This window comes from Grampus griseus, assembly GCF_964374135.1.
Source record: "Grampus griseus genome assembly, chromosome: 8".
Lineage (NCBI taxonomy): Eukaryota > Metazoa > Chordata > Mammalia > Artiodactyla > Delphinidae > Grampus > Grampus griseus.
This window is the reverse complement of record NC_139002.1, coordinates 33,817,701-33,834,401: the sequence shown is the minus strand read 5'-3', so window position 1 is coordinate 33,834,401 and position 16,701 is coordinate 33,817,701. Positions and strand designations below refer to the sequence as shown.

The 16,701-nt window shown below is 34.1% G+C and overlaps 1 protein-coding gene across 3 annotated transcripts in view; it reads left to right on the top strand.

Moving 5' to 3' along the window:
- Nucleotides 1-16,701, top strand: part of CNTN5 (contactin 5) — a gene marked incomplete at both ends in the record, with an annotated part of 779,158 nt that overhangs the window by 599,806 nt on the left and 162,651 nt on the right. For all 3 annotated transcript variants that reach the window (XM_082660864.1, XM_082660863.1, XM_082660862.1), the window contains 2 exons: nucleotides 2,517-2,644; nucleotides 4,914-5,089. In XM_082660864.1, the coding sequence (XP_082516990.1) occupies nucleotides 2,517-2,644; nucleotides 4,914-5,089 (304 nt within the window). The remainder of the gene's footprint in view (nucleotides 1-2,516; nucleotides 2,645-4,913; nucleotides 5,090-16,701) is intronic.

Below are 16,701 nucleotides of genomic sequence, written 5' to 3'. Positions count from 1 at the left end.
GAAGTTAGCAATGAATCCTTGCAAGATAGGGTAAGCACAATGGTATACTAGGTAGATTGTGGTATTGGGCAAGTTACCAAGGCAAAGATCCAGTAACTAAGTGCAAGATGAGAACCAAGACACCTCCAGGTCGAGGCAGAAACTTGTGGAGAAATTTAGAGACCAGAAGAGAGTAAATGTGCCTTGATACTAAGTGCTAGAATGCTGGTTTGCATTTCTAAAATTTCTCCCTGTCCACAACGGACCGTCACCTTACCACTCCCTTATTACCCCATTCCAAGTTCAAGGATGTCTCAGAAGAATTAGTCTACAAATCTGAAGATTCCAAATGTAGGAGTCACATGGTAATAACATAGGGCAGAAGACAAAGAAGCTGGAAATTGCAAAGAAATATTAATTCAGTATTCAATTATCTCAGTATTTGTTTGCAATAGCCAGATGTTATAATATAAATTGCATTCATTGTCTATTCTATTTTTTTCTTTTCTAAATTAAAAAAAGAGCTTATCTGATAAGGATTTGAAACTTGAATCAGTAGACAGGCTTTTGGTTAAATGACATTGTCACTTGACAGGTAAAAAATACCATGGTATTCAAAATTCTTCATCCTCCAAGTGGATCAGTGGCCTAAAGTACAGGAGTGTTCATAAACTATCTTTGTAATATATTGCCTCCTGTCAGTGAGAAAGGACTTATCTTAAATTAAGAGCTAAAATACTACCAATATCTAAGATACATTTATTTCTTTAAAGGGGGTGACATTTTTCTAAGATACATTTATTTCTTTAAAGGGGGTGACATTTTAAGCCAAACTTCTCACCTGCTAGATTAGAATTTACACCAGTCAGTAAAATGTAGACATTTTCACAATATTAATAATCTGCACAAACTGTAGTAATTTAACTATATTTCAATAAAGTGTGTCATTCTCACAAGAGAAAGCTTATTTGTTTATAAAAAGTATAATCTTTGCTTTCAAATAAATCTTTTTGTAGCATGTGTATCTTTGTGATTGAAATGGAATGAGTACATATATTCCATTTTTATAGAAATAGTGCTATCTAAATAACAAACAGAATTTTTCATTGACCATCTTAAATGGATTATATAACTTCAGAGACCACTGTGTTTTCCAAATGTCTCATTAATATCCCTGCTAGACATAAATTACAGTCAAATCCTCTATTCCTAGTTTGGCTTGCTTCTAAATTTGGCTCCCTTCTCATACATTGTAAATCAAATTTGATCCATATTGAAAATCCATGTTGAGAACAGTAAACTGGTCTCTTTATGGATAATAATATGTAAATATAAATTAATAAGCAATATTCAGCAGCCTAGAATCTAATCCAATTGTTAAAAGTTCAATGCTGCCCATAACCATGAGTTCTGGACTGATTGGCAAAACTGAATACATATTTTAAAATAACATAAAGGATGTTGATAAACTGATTTAGCCATTATTCTTGTATCTTAAATAGTTTAATGTTATCATGTTGCCCTGCAATAAACTATTCTTTTCAGAACTAGGAGGATCCAATTTTAGGATTTTAAGTTCAGTGAGACCTTTAGTTTTCTACCTAAAGTAGCACATACTGTTACTTCCTCTTTCCTAAGTCAGTCTAAATTCTAGTGGCATATCAAATAAAATCACAACAGCCATTTCTGTTATGTCTTGGGTTGCTTCAGTAGGTCGATGCACTGGTGAAATAATAGGTTATACTTCAGGAGCATAAGAAGGAGAAAAGGACAAAAATTCTAATTAAGTTTGATATCCTTATATTTCTGGAATGATGAATACACAGGAGAATATGGTAATCCTGAATGTCAACCTCATTTTCACAGAACTTCTAAAAATTTTTAATAATGCTTTAATTTCTCACCTTCATATAAGACTCAAGATCCAGTTTTGATAAAGGTCTTGAAAGAGCCCAAATGCAAACTCAGATGTCATGCTTTTATGTTTGAAAAGCGCAGTACGAGCAGCCCAGGTTTCAGGTATCAGGTCTGTCACGCCCTTGCTACACGGGTTGCACTGCAGAGAAACCACCATAAATCATCTCGAGGCTGTATACAATTAATTTTATGTTTGTACTTGTCCTCCTCTATGTTTTTATGATGTTTCTTTTTATATTTGATTTTTGAGGTCATTCTTGGTTTGAGGTGAAATACCTCAAGCTTAATATTAAAATAACACTGGTGATAGTATAAGTTTTAATAATCAAATTCAGGGTCACCTTTTTTTCCACAAGTTTTAAAAGGAACTGTCATAAAGTTGTCAAAAGAAAAATAACCCGTAACTCCCTAACCTTTTTAAATATAAGAAGGTGTTATGTGGGTTTATTGCATAATTTCTTGAAGGGCAAAACATTTCTACTATCACTGCATATTTTCACAGTGATCCTTTACCTTATTTATTATTACTTGGAAGTGGTTTCAGATTTCATGAGAGTTTCTTACCACTTACTTGATTTGCAGTAAAACAGGAAAAAAAAAACCTTTTTAATAATTTTCAGAATAGCTATTCTTCCAGACGGGAGTCTACGGATCTTAAATGCTTCTAAATCAGATGAGGGAGAGTACGTTTGCCAAGGGGAAAATGTCTTTGGTTCTGCTGAAATCATAGCTTCCGTTTCTGTGAAAGGTAAGAAAATGTGGCTAAATGTTTTATAAGCATAGTTTCATGGCCTTACCAGAAAGTGAATAAATATAACGTGCATGTATGTGTATTTGCATATATGTGTGTGCATGTTCCTGTTTAAGAAATATATTGTACACAAAGAACTAACACAGTCAAATTGTCCCTTTCCATTATTTAGGGGACTATGAAGAAAGGAACACCTTGTTGGTAGAAATTTAAATATTATGCTCTGAACACACTATGTGGGAGGGTAAAGAAAGCTTTCTGAAGTTTTAGTCGATGTCTCAAAATTTAAAAGTATACCAACAGTATAAAAATATTTTCCTGAATCAAGATTAATTTTAGCATCAATCAGTAATATTCCTTTGTTACCACTTCAACTGGGGATTTGGGGCAAAAAAAAAGAGTAGCAAAAGGAGGACATGAACATGTGGTGTTGAAATATACATCAGATGAACTGACATCAGAGCTACTCTTTGATTTCTGCATCAATGGAATTTTTATACACTGTAACTTTTTAGTATGCTTAAATGTTTCTGTTAGTTTTCTAACAGTTAGTTAGTTTTCTAGTTCTAAAGTGAACTAGATTCCAAGTCTAGAACATTCTTTTGAGACTACCTGTCATTGTTTAGTACTAAGAAAATCTCCTATCTTAGACATTCTCTTCATTTGGTAAAGGAATAGTTTTCACGATGAAGTATATCACTAATTTTTTCCATTTGTGCATGTAGTATATAATGAATCATACTTTGGCCACAAAAAATATAGTAATGTTCATTTTCCCCTTTCTTTAGAAAGAGAAATGTAATTAAAATAGCCAGCACTCTGATATTTTAGAAAAGAGGCAAACATCCAGGGAAGGAAGGAACATAATTTTAAAAATGTCTTCACTTATAGCATACATTACTGGAATCCAAGTCAGTCTTCCAGTCCAGGTCTCATTCCTTGTGTGTGCTAAACAACGTTTTTCATAGTGAGGCAATGCTGGATCCACAGACTTTTTAAATTTAATAATAACAAAAATGTTCTCTGTTAATCACGAGTTAAGTGGAATATTTAGTTACTCAGAACATTCCAATTCTCACAGTTTAAACTGCAGTATGCTGTGATGATCTGTCTTCTCTGATGAAGACAAAATTTAGAATGCCACACAGAATATTTGACTTCCAGAATGTTAATATTTACTGTGGCATTCCCTTCCTGGTATCACTCTTTCTGAGACTGCTTTGAAGGAGGCTGCATATTAAAGGATCTTATCAGTGGTTAACCATGGTCTTTCATCAGACTATGCTATTGCAAACAGTAGAGCTGAAATAGGAAAATTAGGATAATTTTTCATCTGTGTCAGGCTTCTTGAGGTATCTACAATCAGGAACCTAATTAGGAAAAAAGAAAGTATCAATATCCTGTCTCCATCACCTCCCTACTTTATTAAAAAAAATATCATATTGCAGTTGTTTGATCATTAGCTTAACTAACCCTTAGATGTACAGCTGGTATTAGCCTTTATTGGTTTAAAGTTGCTCTAAACCCAGTAAAAATGTATCTATTTTTTAAAAATTTAACTGAATCATTAAATAGTTAATGTAAACATTTTTTCTCAAAAAACATTTCTATTCAATATTTTGCCTTTTTTTTTAGATCTCAATTAAAGCATCCACTGTCTATCAAAGGGGATATTTTATAATCAGCCAGAGGTGCCTCTTCTACTCCTCTACTTACAAGGTTTTGTAAACTATAAAGTGAATACAAGCTGTTATAGTAGTAGTAGTAGTATAGTTTTTATCTCCTTTAAGATAGTAATTTGAAGGGAGGTGCTCTGTATAACCTTTAAAGTGAACTCACTTGAATTATTCCTCCTTAGATGTGAAGTATTTTTTATTGTAAAAATTATTTTATTTATACTTGATGATCCTTGAAGGTAGACAGGGAGGCTACAGCTTCTTTTTTCTAATGTTCCTCCTTCCAGAGCACCAATTGCTCTTTCTAGTTATGTAGTCTTTCCTCTTTTTCATCCAAGCTGACTTCTTAACAGGAATAGGGACTTTTAAATCATCTGTTCCCTACAAATGCTAATATTTCAATTAATATGGTAATATTTGGTAATATTACCAAATGGTAATATTTCAATTAATAATAGTTTATTAAAAGATATGTATCTGGAGCAACTATATTACATAGATTCCTTGTTTAATTTTTCTCTATTATTTAAAATGTAGAATGAAGGTGAAAACTATACGTTATGCTAATTAACATATTTTTATTTCTATAGAACCTACAAGAATAGAACTTACTCCTAAAAGAACAGAGTTAACAGTGGGAGAAAGCGTTGTCCTTAACTGCAAAGCAATTCACGATGCTAGTTTGGATGTCACTTTCTACTGGACACTGAAAGGACAGCCTATCGATTTCGAGAAAGAAGGTGGACATTTTGAAAGCATCAGGGTCGTAAGTTAATAAAATTTTATTCTTTGAGTAATAATACTTTTAGAAATTTAGACTCAAATGTAAAAACCTTCTTCTCTGTGAAATGTTAAGGAAAAATTAGGACAAAATTCAAATTGATTCAAACAATTATTTTATTTCATTATTTTATGTTATGTCAAACCAAAAATAATACTTATTTAAAACTCTCCCAGTAAGAAATTGGGAATACTTGATTATGCAGATCTGGTTTCTTTGCCATTTTTTTCTATTTGATTAGTATTGTCAATATTTACACCTTACTTCTCAAAAGTTATGTGGCTACATAAACATAAAAGTGTTATTTAAAGCATTCTTAGCAATTACGATACAATAAATAAATGAAATAAGCCTGCCTGTCCTACTCCTGAAGAAATAGTAATTCTTGGAGATTCTTTAATCTGTCACAGGCTATAGAGCTTAAACATGCAACCCAAAGTCAGAAATGCAGATTAGCCTTAGACAAACATTCACAGACATGCTCATTTCTCATCTGCCAAATCTTTCCTTGTATTATCTTTTATATATCTATGTGACAATCAACTAAATGGAGTAAGAAATCTTTTGAACCAAATTCTACAGTATGATCATAGTGTCTTAACAGAGAAGTAGAAAAATGATCTTTTCCCCCACAGGCTTTTTTGAAACATAAAAGAGTAACATAATGATGGAGAGAGACAAGGGCAATGGAACTCGGGTGGCAGAGAGAGATTTTGGCTGAAATATCTCTTCTATATTGGTTAAAGAGGTGGATCCAAATACAAACTATGCCTACAAATACAATTTAAAATGCTGCCACATACGTATTAACATCAGTTTATTCTTCTGTAAACATTATGGGAAGCACTGGTAGACCACAGATGTAATGAGCCCAAACATATAAAACTTGGCTTGGATTGAATTTTATTTTAAAGGTAATGTGATACAGTGGGAAAAGTCCTAGACCCAAAGTAAGGAATTTTCTGGGTCAAGACCCAGCTCAGTCTTTAATCAGCTGTGTAACAAAAAGCCAGTCACTTGATTTGCCTTGGCATTAATCACATAGAGCACTAAAGTGAGGGAGTTGGACCAGATAATTTCTAAGACCCCTTCTTACTCTAGAATTTGATAAATTTGTATTAGCAGAATAGTAAGAATGAATTTTCTTTGTTGCATTTGCCAATGTAACTTAAAGTAAACATTTTCTTCTAAATTATTCCTTTCATCCTGATTTACTTTGCAGTTAATGAGAGACTGTATAAATAAGAAAAAATTACCCAACTGCATTATTCACATCTCATTAAATAAATCAATTTTGTCAATGGTTATGTCATGTACAAAATATTTAGATCGTGTTAAACTCATTTTCCTCGAATTTGCGACTTTTCTTTTTTATTTACCTTGGGTCGATCATAGCTTCAAATTTTGAACAACTTTTATGCTATGAATGTCATAAAACAAAACCAGAAAAATATGACACAAAAACATTACATTTGAAAACAAAAAAATATACCATCAAAAATATTTCTTCTTAGGATTACCTGTAAACATTCATTTTGATTGATCAGAAATATAAAGAAAAAATATGTCTAAATTTTGTTTTTTCTTCATAGAAGCAGGCTTCCTCTTTATTTTAAAATATCAGTAGAGAAATTAATGGTCTGATAAATTATATGAATTCTTGTTTTTGTCTCTTATATGTTACCACTTTAGTTTCAGGTCCATTCATTTGTATAAATAAATACCTTTAATCCTTTTCATAAGGTTGGCAGTCAATAATACCTGCTGTATCTCTCTTTACACATATGCTGTTCCTGCCCTTGAGAATTACAAAATTGACTCCTTACTCCATGCAAACCTATATTGCTACAAGCCATAATAAATTGAGCTCAGTTTGTAGACAGTGGTAATAAACTCCAGAATAGAAAAATAAAGCAAATTAATATATTGAGAAGTGAGAAAAATATTTAGCTTAAGGTTATGTAGAATATATCACTTTAGCTTATTTTAAAAAATTAATAGAAATATGTTTGTACTTAAAATATTTGGAAGCTTCAGAACTGCAAAGTTAGAAGAAATTGTTTATTCCCTCTACCCCAATTACCTCAAACACTGATTGGGTCCTTGTGGGCTTCAAGGACATACATGGGAGAGAATCCCATTCTGTGACTTGAAAAAGTCAGAGAAAAAAAAGAAAAACATTCTATTCCCATCCTGCCTTTCACCTTGTGAAATATAATATGTCTGAGAAATAACATGTTTTAGAAGGAGGGATGAAAGTGTTATAAGGAAGTGAGATTTGGGAAGGCCTCTGGTCATGTGGATACTTTCTGTTTGAGAGGCCAATTGAAGACTCTGGGAATAAGAGGGCAGGCCAGGGCTCAGAAGAGAGCCTAGTGGGGTGATCTATGGTTTGCTTTGAGTTTCAAAGGAGAGCCATTGACGAGACCTTAGGGGTATAGGCTGGTCCAACAGAGTAAGAAAGCCCAGCAGGATTCGGGACTTAAGCAGGAATAGAGTGTGCCTTTGACTGAAGTACTCTTTAGGTTAACTGACCTGGCCCTAACCCACCAGTGTGTGATTGAATGGGGGTGAATCAGAGGAGAAAGGGGGGGTATATATTTCAAGTATATTAACACTGCATAGTGTCAAATGAATCAACCAAATCTCTGAAAAAAAACCCAAAAAGATACCAATTGTGTTGATACTTTCCATCTTGTAGTGTCAAAATATAGCTTAATGAAGTTCTCCACCTTTCAACTTGTTATAGTGATATCTTTTATACACAGCCATTGGTTTACAGATGAAGCTCTAGGAAAAATTTTATGTGTAACTTTTATAACACCTATAGACAAGGTATATTTATGTTTTAAATAAAAGAGTGCTTTTGGACTGCAAGAGAGTGAATAAATAAACATATAATCACATCAGGTTAAAAGAATAATAGCTATTGCTTTGAAATCTATAATGAAAATGCTTCTATTTCCCTTGCCTCTTGACTTAGGCCATGTTTTACAAACCCAGAAATTTGACTGATTTTTGGAGTGAATCCATTATTGAAGCCACTGTTCAAAGGGTCCAAACAATCAATTAGTCTGTAAACATTTGATCCAATTCACCCAAATCCCTTTTTTGGCAATGATATGAGTTAACTGAAGGTGGCAAATTAGTGAGGCTATTCTCAAGATTTAATTTAGATTCAATTGTACAAGCAAAGTGCTGTGCAGGATCCAAGTTAAAATACATGGCCTTTCACCCCTAAGAGAGCACAGATTAAGGAGACAGACAGCAGGGTGGGCTAGTAATCTGCTATCACAGTGCTATCACTAGAGAACTCTACATACAGCTGGCAGAAGAATTTGGTATTTGAACTGGACCTGGACTGGTAGAATTTTGCCAGGTGTTAGGAGGAGAAGCTGCATTTCAGACAGAGACAGCAGGTGAAGCAAAGACGAGGCAGAGAGTTTAGAGCACGTCTCGGGAACAGTGAGGAACATGTAGCCCTGATGGCATAGTGACGACACAGAGTAGAGAATAAGTCACTATTTGTTGAATACATTTAAAGGAGAGCAGCAGAGACCTCATTGTTAAAGGCACTGATTTCGGAGTCATGGAATTTGGGTTTTATTTGGAATGCAACAGGGAGCCATGTGACTCAGATTTGTTCTTTAAGAAGATAATTCTGACAGCTGTGTGGAGCAGGGGTTGAACATGAGGCAGACTTTACATTCATTCCAGGCAGGTTAAGCAGAGGTTACAATGAGGAATCGACCATTATAAGCTTCAGCCTTAAATAACCACCCTGTTATCAAATAATTATTTGCAATCGTGCTTTGACACAATTGTGTTTTGACACAGTTTTTTATGTTGGTCAGAGGTCTTTGAGAACCTCTTAATACTCTCAGGATGTCTGAACAGCACCTGAACATGGCCGTGTGACTCCAAAGCCACAGTCTTAATGGAGGACTATGGTGATCCATTGTTCTCCAGAGACTTGAAATCCCTAATTATTCATTGAAGATGTAAGCTAGTTTTAATCCCTACAATGCATAAAGATCAGTTACACTGAATATCATGGAAGCCTGTAATTTGTTCCTTTTGGAGCAGAGAAAAAAGCCAAATATTTGTAATCAGGAAGGTTGGCAAAAAAAGAACTGCCCTTTCCATTGTGAGCTCTCCAAATGTGATAAATTGCAACTAAATGGGCAACCAAATCAAAGTGCACTATTTCATGGTCCTTCATATTCACTCAATCCTCTGGTTATAACAATACACTCAGGAAAGCAGAGTAGGGATGTTTGAGTCCATTTTTAAATGAGGAAACAGAAGCATAAGACTTTTCCAGGCCACATGAATTCTAAATTGGGGTAAAAATATTAAATACACTGTGATTTTTAAACTACGTTATGTTGATTCTCCTTTGTAAAACTCACCCTCTCCACATTCATTGACCATTATGTGTTCAGCCCTTGCCTATGAACTGTGGGAAATAAAAATAAAAGGGAGATTTGGTTCTGATCTTCAGTAAATGTAAAGATGGCATAGAACATAAAGTAATTCAAGAAAAATATGACCATAAAAATTACTATTTTTTGTTAGAGCCAAATACTGTTGGAGACCAGAAAAGAGATTAATATGAATTTTTTTTATCATTGTGGAGAAAAGTGAGGAAAGGAATTAATTTAGCACCTGCTATATGCCAAGCACTCAGCTTATATATATATATATATATATATATATATACACACACAAACAATAGCTCATCAATTCCTCATAACAATCATATAAAGTAATATTATTTGGGAAGAAGGTGCCACCTGACGTAGACCTCAGAGGATGAGTAGCATTAGGATAGGAAAAGAAAAAAGAGAAAGTCAACCTTAGATCAGAAAAGATATTGTATCTCAGGGTTACAAGGGATCCTGGAGATTATTGAGCTAGTCCTGGATTGGTACATGGATTCTCCATCAGTATCATCAGTGTCCACTGTAATCCTTTTAGTGATGAGGAACTCACTCCTCTGACGTAGTCCATTCCACTACCAACCAGATCTGAATGTCAGAAAATTAGAAAGTTGGAGTAATTATGATAATCTGTATACTAAGCATAGGAATCATAAGGGAACATGCCTGATTCATAGCCCTGATTTGTGTGGAGTATTAGGTGAGTGAAGGGGCCAGAATATAAACTCCTTAATACCATAAGATTTTTTATTAGCTGAAAGTAGTAGCCTATGTCAGTCTTCTTATCATGGTTACTTCTGTTCCTAGTTTGTCTTCTTAGGAATTAACCACTATTTCTTAAGGAGTAAAAGTGTCAGAGTAGGGCTTCCCTGGTGGCGCGGTGGTTGAGAGTCTGCCTGCCAATGCAGAGGACACGGGTTCGAGCCCTGGTCTGGGAGGATGCCACATGCTGCGGAGCAACTGGGCCCATGAGCCACAACTGATGAGCCTGTGCGTCTGGAGCCTGTGCTCCGCAACAAGAGAGGCCGCAATAGTGAGGGGCCTGCGCACCGCAATGAAGAGTGGCCCCCGCTTGCCACAACTGGAGGGGGCCCTCGCACAGAAACGAGGACCCAGTGCAGCCATAAATAAATAAATAAATAATTTAAAAGAAAAAGAAGTGTCAGAGTAGAAGACAGCAAGTGCTCAACTGGTACCATTCTCTTTCCCAATGGATAAAAGTTAATGTTGTAAAAATAAATGAAATCACTGGACATACTGCCAGGGTTTACTGAGGCACAAAGCTCTTAGGACTTTGAGACCATCTGCTGCACCATCTTCATTATATTAACAGGTGTAAGTCTTGGAGGCACTTCGTAACTAATCAGAAAATGTGTGAAAGGCCGAAAATCAACAGTTCTACTAAAGTCACAAGTTCTCTTTGGCTCATTCTGCTCACTAGTAATAGTCATACTTCCAAGTAGTATGGCCTCCTGGACTCTGAGCCCTACCCCTCCCTGTCTCGCAAAGGGCTTGTCCATCCTCATCACTCAATTTCTTGCCTCCTGGATCTTTGTCTTGCTCTGAATCCTGGTAATTCACCAAGTTTCTGTACAGAACTCTGCTGTAATCTTTTGATTGCATATATTAGATTTATAACAGTTTTCTCCCAGTCTTTCACCTAGTTTAACAAAAGAAATTACATTGTCACTTTAATAGGACAGAATAGAGTAATAACCAATCAAAGCTTGGGAGCTAAAGAGAGGTTACACTCAAAGGTCCAAGGATTTTCAGATCATTCCAGAAAGTGTACCACATCCATGCTTCCTGCTTGTCTGTGTTAGAGAATGTGCCTCCATCTACTCTCTTCTCAAAGTAGTAACAGTTCCCATGGCAGAAAAGAATACACATCTTCTTAGTGTGTGTATGTTTCATGCAGTCACATGAACATGACTAAAATATGCCATTAACACTTGTGATTCTGTGACATTTTATGTATTAATGACATAAGCTAAACTATGGGGTCCCCCAAAGCAAAGGCTAATATTCTGTTTTATTTTTGATCACTTTGTATGTCGATACAACAGTCACTCTGTCTATATTTGTTGAAGAAAAAAATAAACAATAAAAATAAAAACTGTAAAAGCATTTTCTCAGCTTAGCCCACTACTGCATTATTTCATGTTCTAACATACTTAATTAACTACTGCATAAAATTCTGCTAAATTATATTGCAGAATAGTTTATTTCATTGCTTTTTTATGCAAAATTAGACATTCACTTTAGCCCAGTTTGGAACTGAATAGAAGATGACTGCCTTAGATGACATGGAAGGCAGCCTATTATTGAGAGACTCTTCCTTAACTCTTGGGCTTTTCACCTGAGTAAACTGTTAACCACAATACCCCATCACGATCACAGCTGATGGTAACACCATATTGATTATCCACCTCCATTTTTATTTGAACTGGCATCTGGCCCCACAAAGCAAAATTTGAAGTGCGCCTCATGACTTTTTGTAGTTTGTCAGATGTAGTCCAATCAGGTAATGCTTCCAAAGGCACACATATTAAAAGACAGTTTTAGCCATCTAAGTCACAAGCTTCACTTTGTTCATTTAAAGGTAGTCCACCAAAACAAACCTTCTGGGTATGGTATTATGGTGACCATATAGAGCTTTTTTGTTCATTTAGAGGCTCCACTTTTGATAGCTGTTTTTATCTTTATGATACATTTACATAGCATTATGAGTAATATAAAAGTTACTAGTTTCTCTGCAATGTGCTTTAGTGCAGAACTGCAGGTTTACTTTTTGTTTTTGGTTTGTTTTTCTTTTGAAAGAGAGACAGGGAAAATAGAGCTTCTTGAAGAGAAAGGCAATTTTAGTATTGGCCATGCTGAGAAAAATCAGATTAATAGCCTGTGTTCTGTGACCTCTGAGAGGATAAAAGTACCATACTTCCCAGAGATTGTCATCAGAGTCAGGTGAGATGTTTCAGGTTATTGGATGGGGAAAAGTGGGCAGTAAGAAATAGAAAACACTCTTTTATCTCTTAACAGAATTTGCTTTCCTAGATTGTAAACTCCAGATATTAAATATGCTTTTAGCTCACTAACTCCAGAAATGAAGTGGTTACATGTCTAGGACTCCATATTTATTTTCTCTTTTGGAAGTTTTGTTTTTCTCCAAAATTATTTTCCCATTTTATGCATATATTAACTCAGATCCAATCAAATAAATATTTAATCCTGAATGACGTGCTTCTGTCTTTGGTAATGTGACCACTTGTAGGCCCCAGTAAGTTTTTGCAACCATTGTTATTGTTTTTAACCTTGACCATGAAGCCTATCTGATTTTTTCCAGTGATGTTTATTAAACCAAGTTCTTACCTAATTCTAAGTCATTTTCAACAGTGAATTACTTGCTTAAACTTATTAGTCTTTCTAATATGTGTAACAAACTCCCAACATATAGTAACAAACCTAGAGCATATCTACAACTATTTGGGGAGATAACATTGTAAATTCCCTTCTTTCTCAATCAGTTTAATGTTAAATTATATCATCTTGTGAATAACACAGATAAATATCCTTCATCTGTTTTAGAATTTTTGGGTCAATTATTCTCATTGCTAAGATTTTCATATATTCATCTAAAGTTACTCCTATAAAGTTTATGATTATATGGTTACATTTACACTATACAAGTTCTTTTTTCTAACATTTGTAAACTTTACTATTATGAGCAATATTCTGTCCCTTTGCCAAAAATATGTTTCTGTTATATATATTTTTAAAGGCAACCCTACCAATCAGGCTCTTCAATGTTTAGTTAATCATTTCAGAATAAACTTGAAACAGTTTTATTAGCTGATTAAGACCTAGGCTAAAATATATAAATAGAATTTTACATAATGAAGAGAACTTTTGCCCTTCCTCTCTCATATGTTTTATTTCATTTGATTCCCACAACATTGCGAGTCAGGCAAATTATAAATAAATGAAGAAACTGAGACCCAGGAAGGAAGAGGGGTGAAAGGCCTCAGGGTGAAGGTTCTGAGCATCACAGGCACATTTATAGCACAGCTACTATTACCATTTAAGCTTCTTTGAGCTGAAAATTTCATTGCCATGAATGATATTCCAAATATGATTTGATGAGTAAAGATATGAAGAACTAAAACTAGGTGTAATTCTTCACAGTGGCATTTTGAAAATTGAAGACAGAAAGAGATTGTGTTTCTTCTCTGCAATCTCACCTCTTTAGCTGGACAACTCAGCTTATTTTTACCTTAGTTACTTGATCACTATTAAAAAAATAAAATTGTATGTTCTGTAAGATCAAATCACACATTGTTTTAAAAAATCCTGCCATAAAATTTACTGAGAACGAATTGAAAAACATCTTAAAATATCCTATTACACTTGTCTCTTCAGATGTTCTGTGGGTGTGTTTTCTGATTAATTAACGCTCACTCTTCTGGCTGCTGTAATTGTTTCATTTTATAGTGTGTGAACCCCTTTTTTTATCACCTTCCTTTTTTAGTCTTTTGAAAATTCTCTCAAAATGAAAATGAGATGCAATATGTTACATTTCTTTTACTGCTGATCAGGCAAAGAGAGTAGAGCATAAATTCCACATTTGAGACACTTTAAATCATATCTGTTCTTACTAAGTATGTTACTTACAGAATGGCTAGTTTCATGTGAGTTTTTGGCCACCAAAATCCAGTTTTCAAGTCAGATATCCGGTAGGGGTTCAGATTCTTCCCTCTTCCTCACCCCCAGTGCTCTCAGTCCTTCCATTATAACTATTCAATCCCTCCACCAGAGCAAGTATCAAAATCTACTGTAAATGTCACTTGATTCTTTCATTCTAGTCTTTACATTTCTGGAAGTTAGGAACATATTTACTTTTTGAACTTACACAGTAACTGTGCACATTTAAGACTAAATCAACATTTGTGAATTTGCTAAAGGAATCAGTGAATGTAAGAATATATGAACTAAAAATGAGCCATTTAGAGTAGGCCGCTTAGAAACAAATTGTTAACTATAATATCTAAATAGCATTTTTTACTTTTTTGTTAACAAGGAAAAGTTTCTAACTTCCATTATAATTATAGAAAATGACAGTAATCAATAGTTTTATTCGTTTTTCTTCACATGGACGTTTCAATATTTTTGATATTGTGCTAAAAGTAATTGTTTTCTCTGGAAATAATAATCCCAGGAGTTCTTAATAAAAGAGAAATATACAGTGGTTCTAGTTATCTTGTTGAAGTAATGCTGATATGTTTTATAGATTTTTTTGTTATTTTAAAAAGAATGTCCTACGTAGATCTATGTATCCAGGGGATAAAATTTAACCTGCAGAGTGATGAAATGCATAGTATAATAAGGTCCTCAATACTAGAATTTTTACCTTGATGGAATAGTATATAATAAAAGATTATTCTTTTTAGTTTCTGAAAGGCTCGGTAAATAAAAGGCTGTCCTTATTCCCTAATACCACATAAGGTTTAGGATTTTTATAAGCAAACATAGTTCAGTGTTACATTTTGAAATACTATTGATATGTAAGTATTGTGTTTTAGACTGACTCCTGTTACTATTTCTCAAAGTAATTTTCAAAGAGCTGGGTTTTTGAGAGGCCATTATTTTCAAGACATCTTTGAAATTCTACCTTTATTTAACAATTTCTCTTTCTGCATCTGTTTTGTATTAAGTTCTAAAGGGTGCCTAAGTGTTATGATATGTTTAGCTTGTAGCTTTTCAAAATCCTGCAATTTCTCTCATGGACTATTTTTATCATATTACAACATAAAAGTGAAATTTAGGAGTCTAGAGTTAATAATCAATAGGTTGCCTCTCAAAGATGTTTCCTGTCTTAAAAAAGGAGAAGGAGGAAATTTTAGAAATAACTATTGGGCTATTATCATTCACTCCTTTCTTCATTTGATATCCCTTATGTAAGGGAAGTAGAAAAGATCAACTTAGAGAATTTGGAAAGCATGACATCATTATCTTTAAGGAATAATTGATGGCTTTATAGAGTATTTATCAGTGTACAATAGATGAAATCTGAGTTTATCTCAGTTCCATCAAGATTTACTGAATGGCTATATGCTAGGCACCTGTCCAGGAACTGAGGATTCTGTAGCAATCAGTAGCAAACATTCTATGGGAGGTATATGACTACAACTGAGATAGAGCACCATCTTTGGGGAGCTTGGAGTCTTACAGAGGAACAGGCATATAAACCAATATGTGGCAAGAGCACTGAAAGAAATATGTTCAGGGAACTCGGTCCAAGTTACACACTATCCAAACTGTGGAAGAAGAGCAGACTTCCTAAACCAAATAATACCTAAGCCTATTCTTTAAGGAGAAAAAGAGTATTGCAGGCAAAGCAGGGAGAGAACGTAGAAGGGGGAAAGACACTCCAGGTAGAGACTAAGGATGAGGAAAATATGAAAGTCAAAAGTCTACCAAATTCCAATAACAGTGGTGATCTTACAGTTATAGCAAACCTCATCTAATATAGTACTGTAGTGATTCTATTTTAAAGAAAGCTTCCCATATCACCTATGAAAGTGACATAAATGGTCATGATTATTCTTGGTTCCTATTATATCATGTTACATATTCTTAGCAAAAGTAAAGCTGCTATATGTCTTCAAATTAAATCCAGGGACAAATTGTTGCTTAGCATAAGTATATGTGTTTTACATAAATTTACATGTTGCTTGAAGCTTTTTGTGTGGTATATAAAAATGAAATTAACTATTATAGCGTTAAGGTTCAATATTCAGCGTCATTTAGATAAATCCCCGAGAAGCACTATGTGATTTTTTTCAGGAGACTGCTTGTTATGCTAGGAATAGCTGTAAGAATAAAGTATAGTTTAAAAAGTCAGGGGCTAAAATCAGAATTTCTGCTTTCTTCCATATTTTTTCCTTAAATACATTATATATTTTTGAAAAAATAATCATTCCTATTTTGCTAACCATTGCCAGTGCCTGGCATCATGTCAGGTAGATTAGTTGCTAAATAAAGTATTTGCTAAATTAATTATTATATAAACAAATACAATTTTGTACTCTTACACAGAGTTACTTTCTCATTTCTTTGCTCACCTGCTAAATTACCACATAAAAAAAGAAATATACCAGT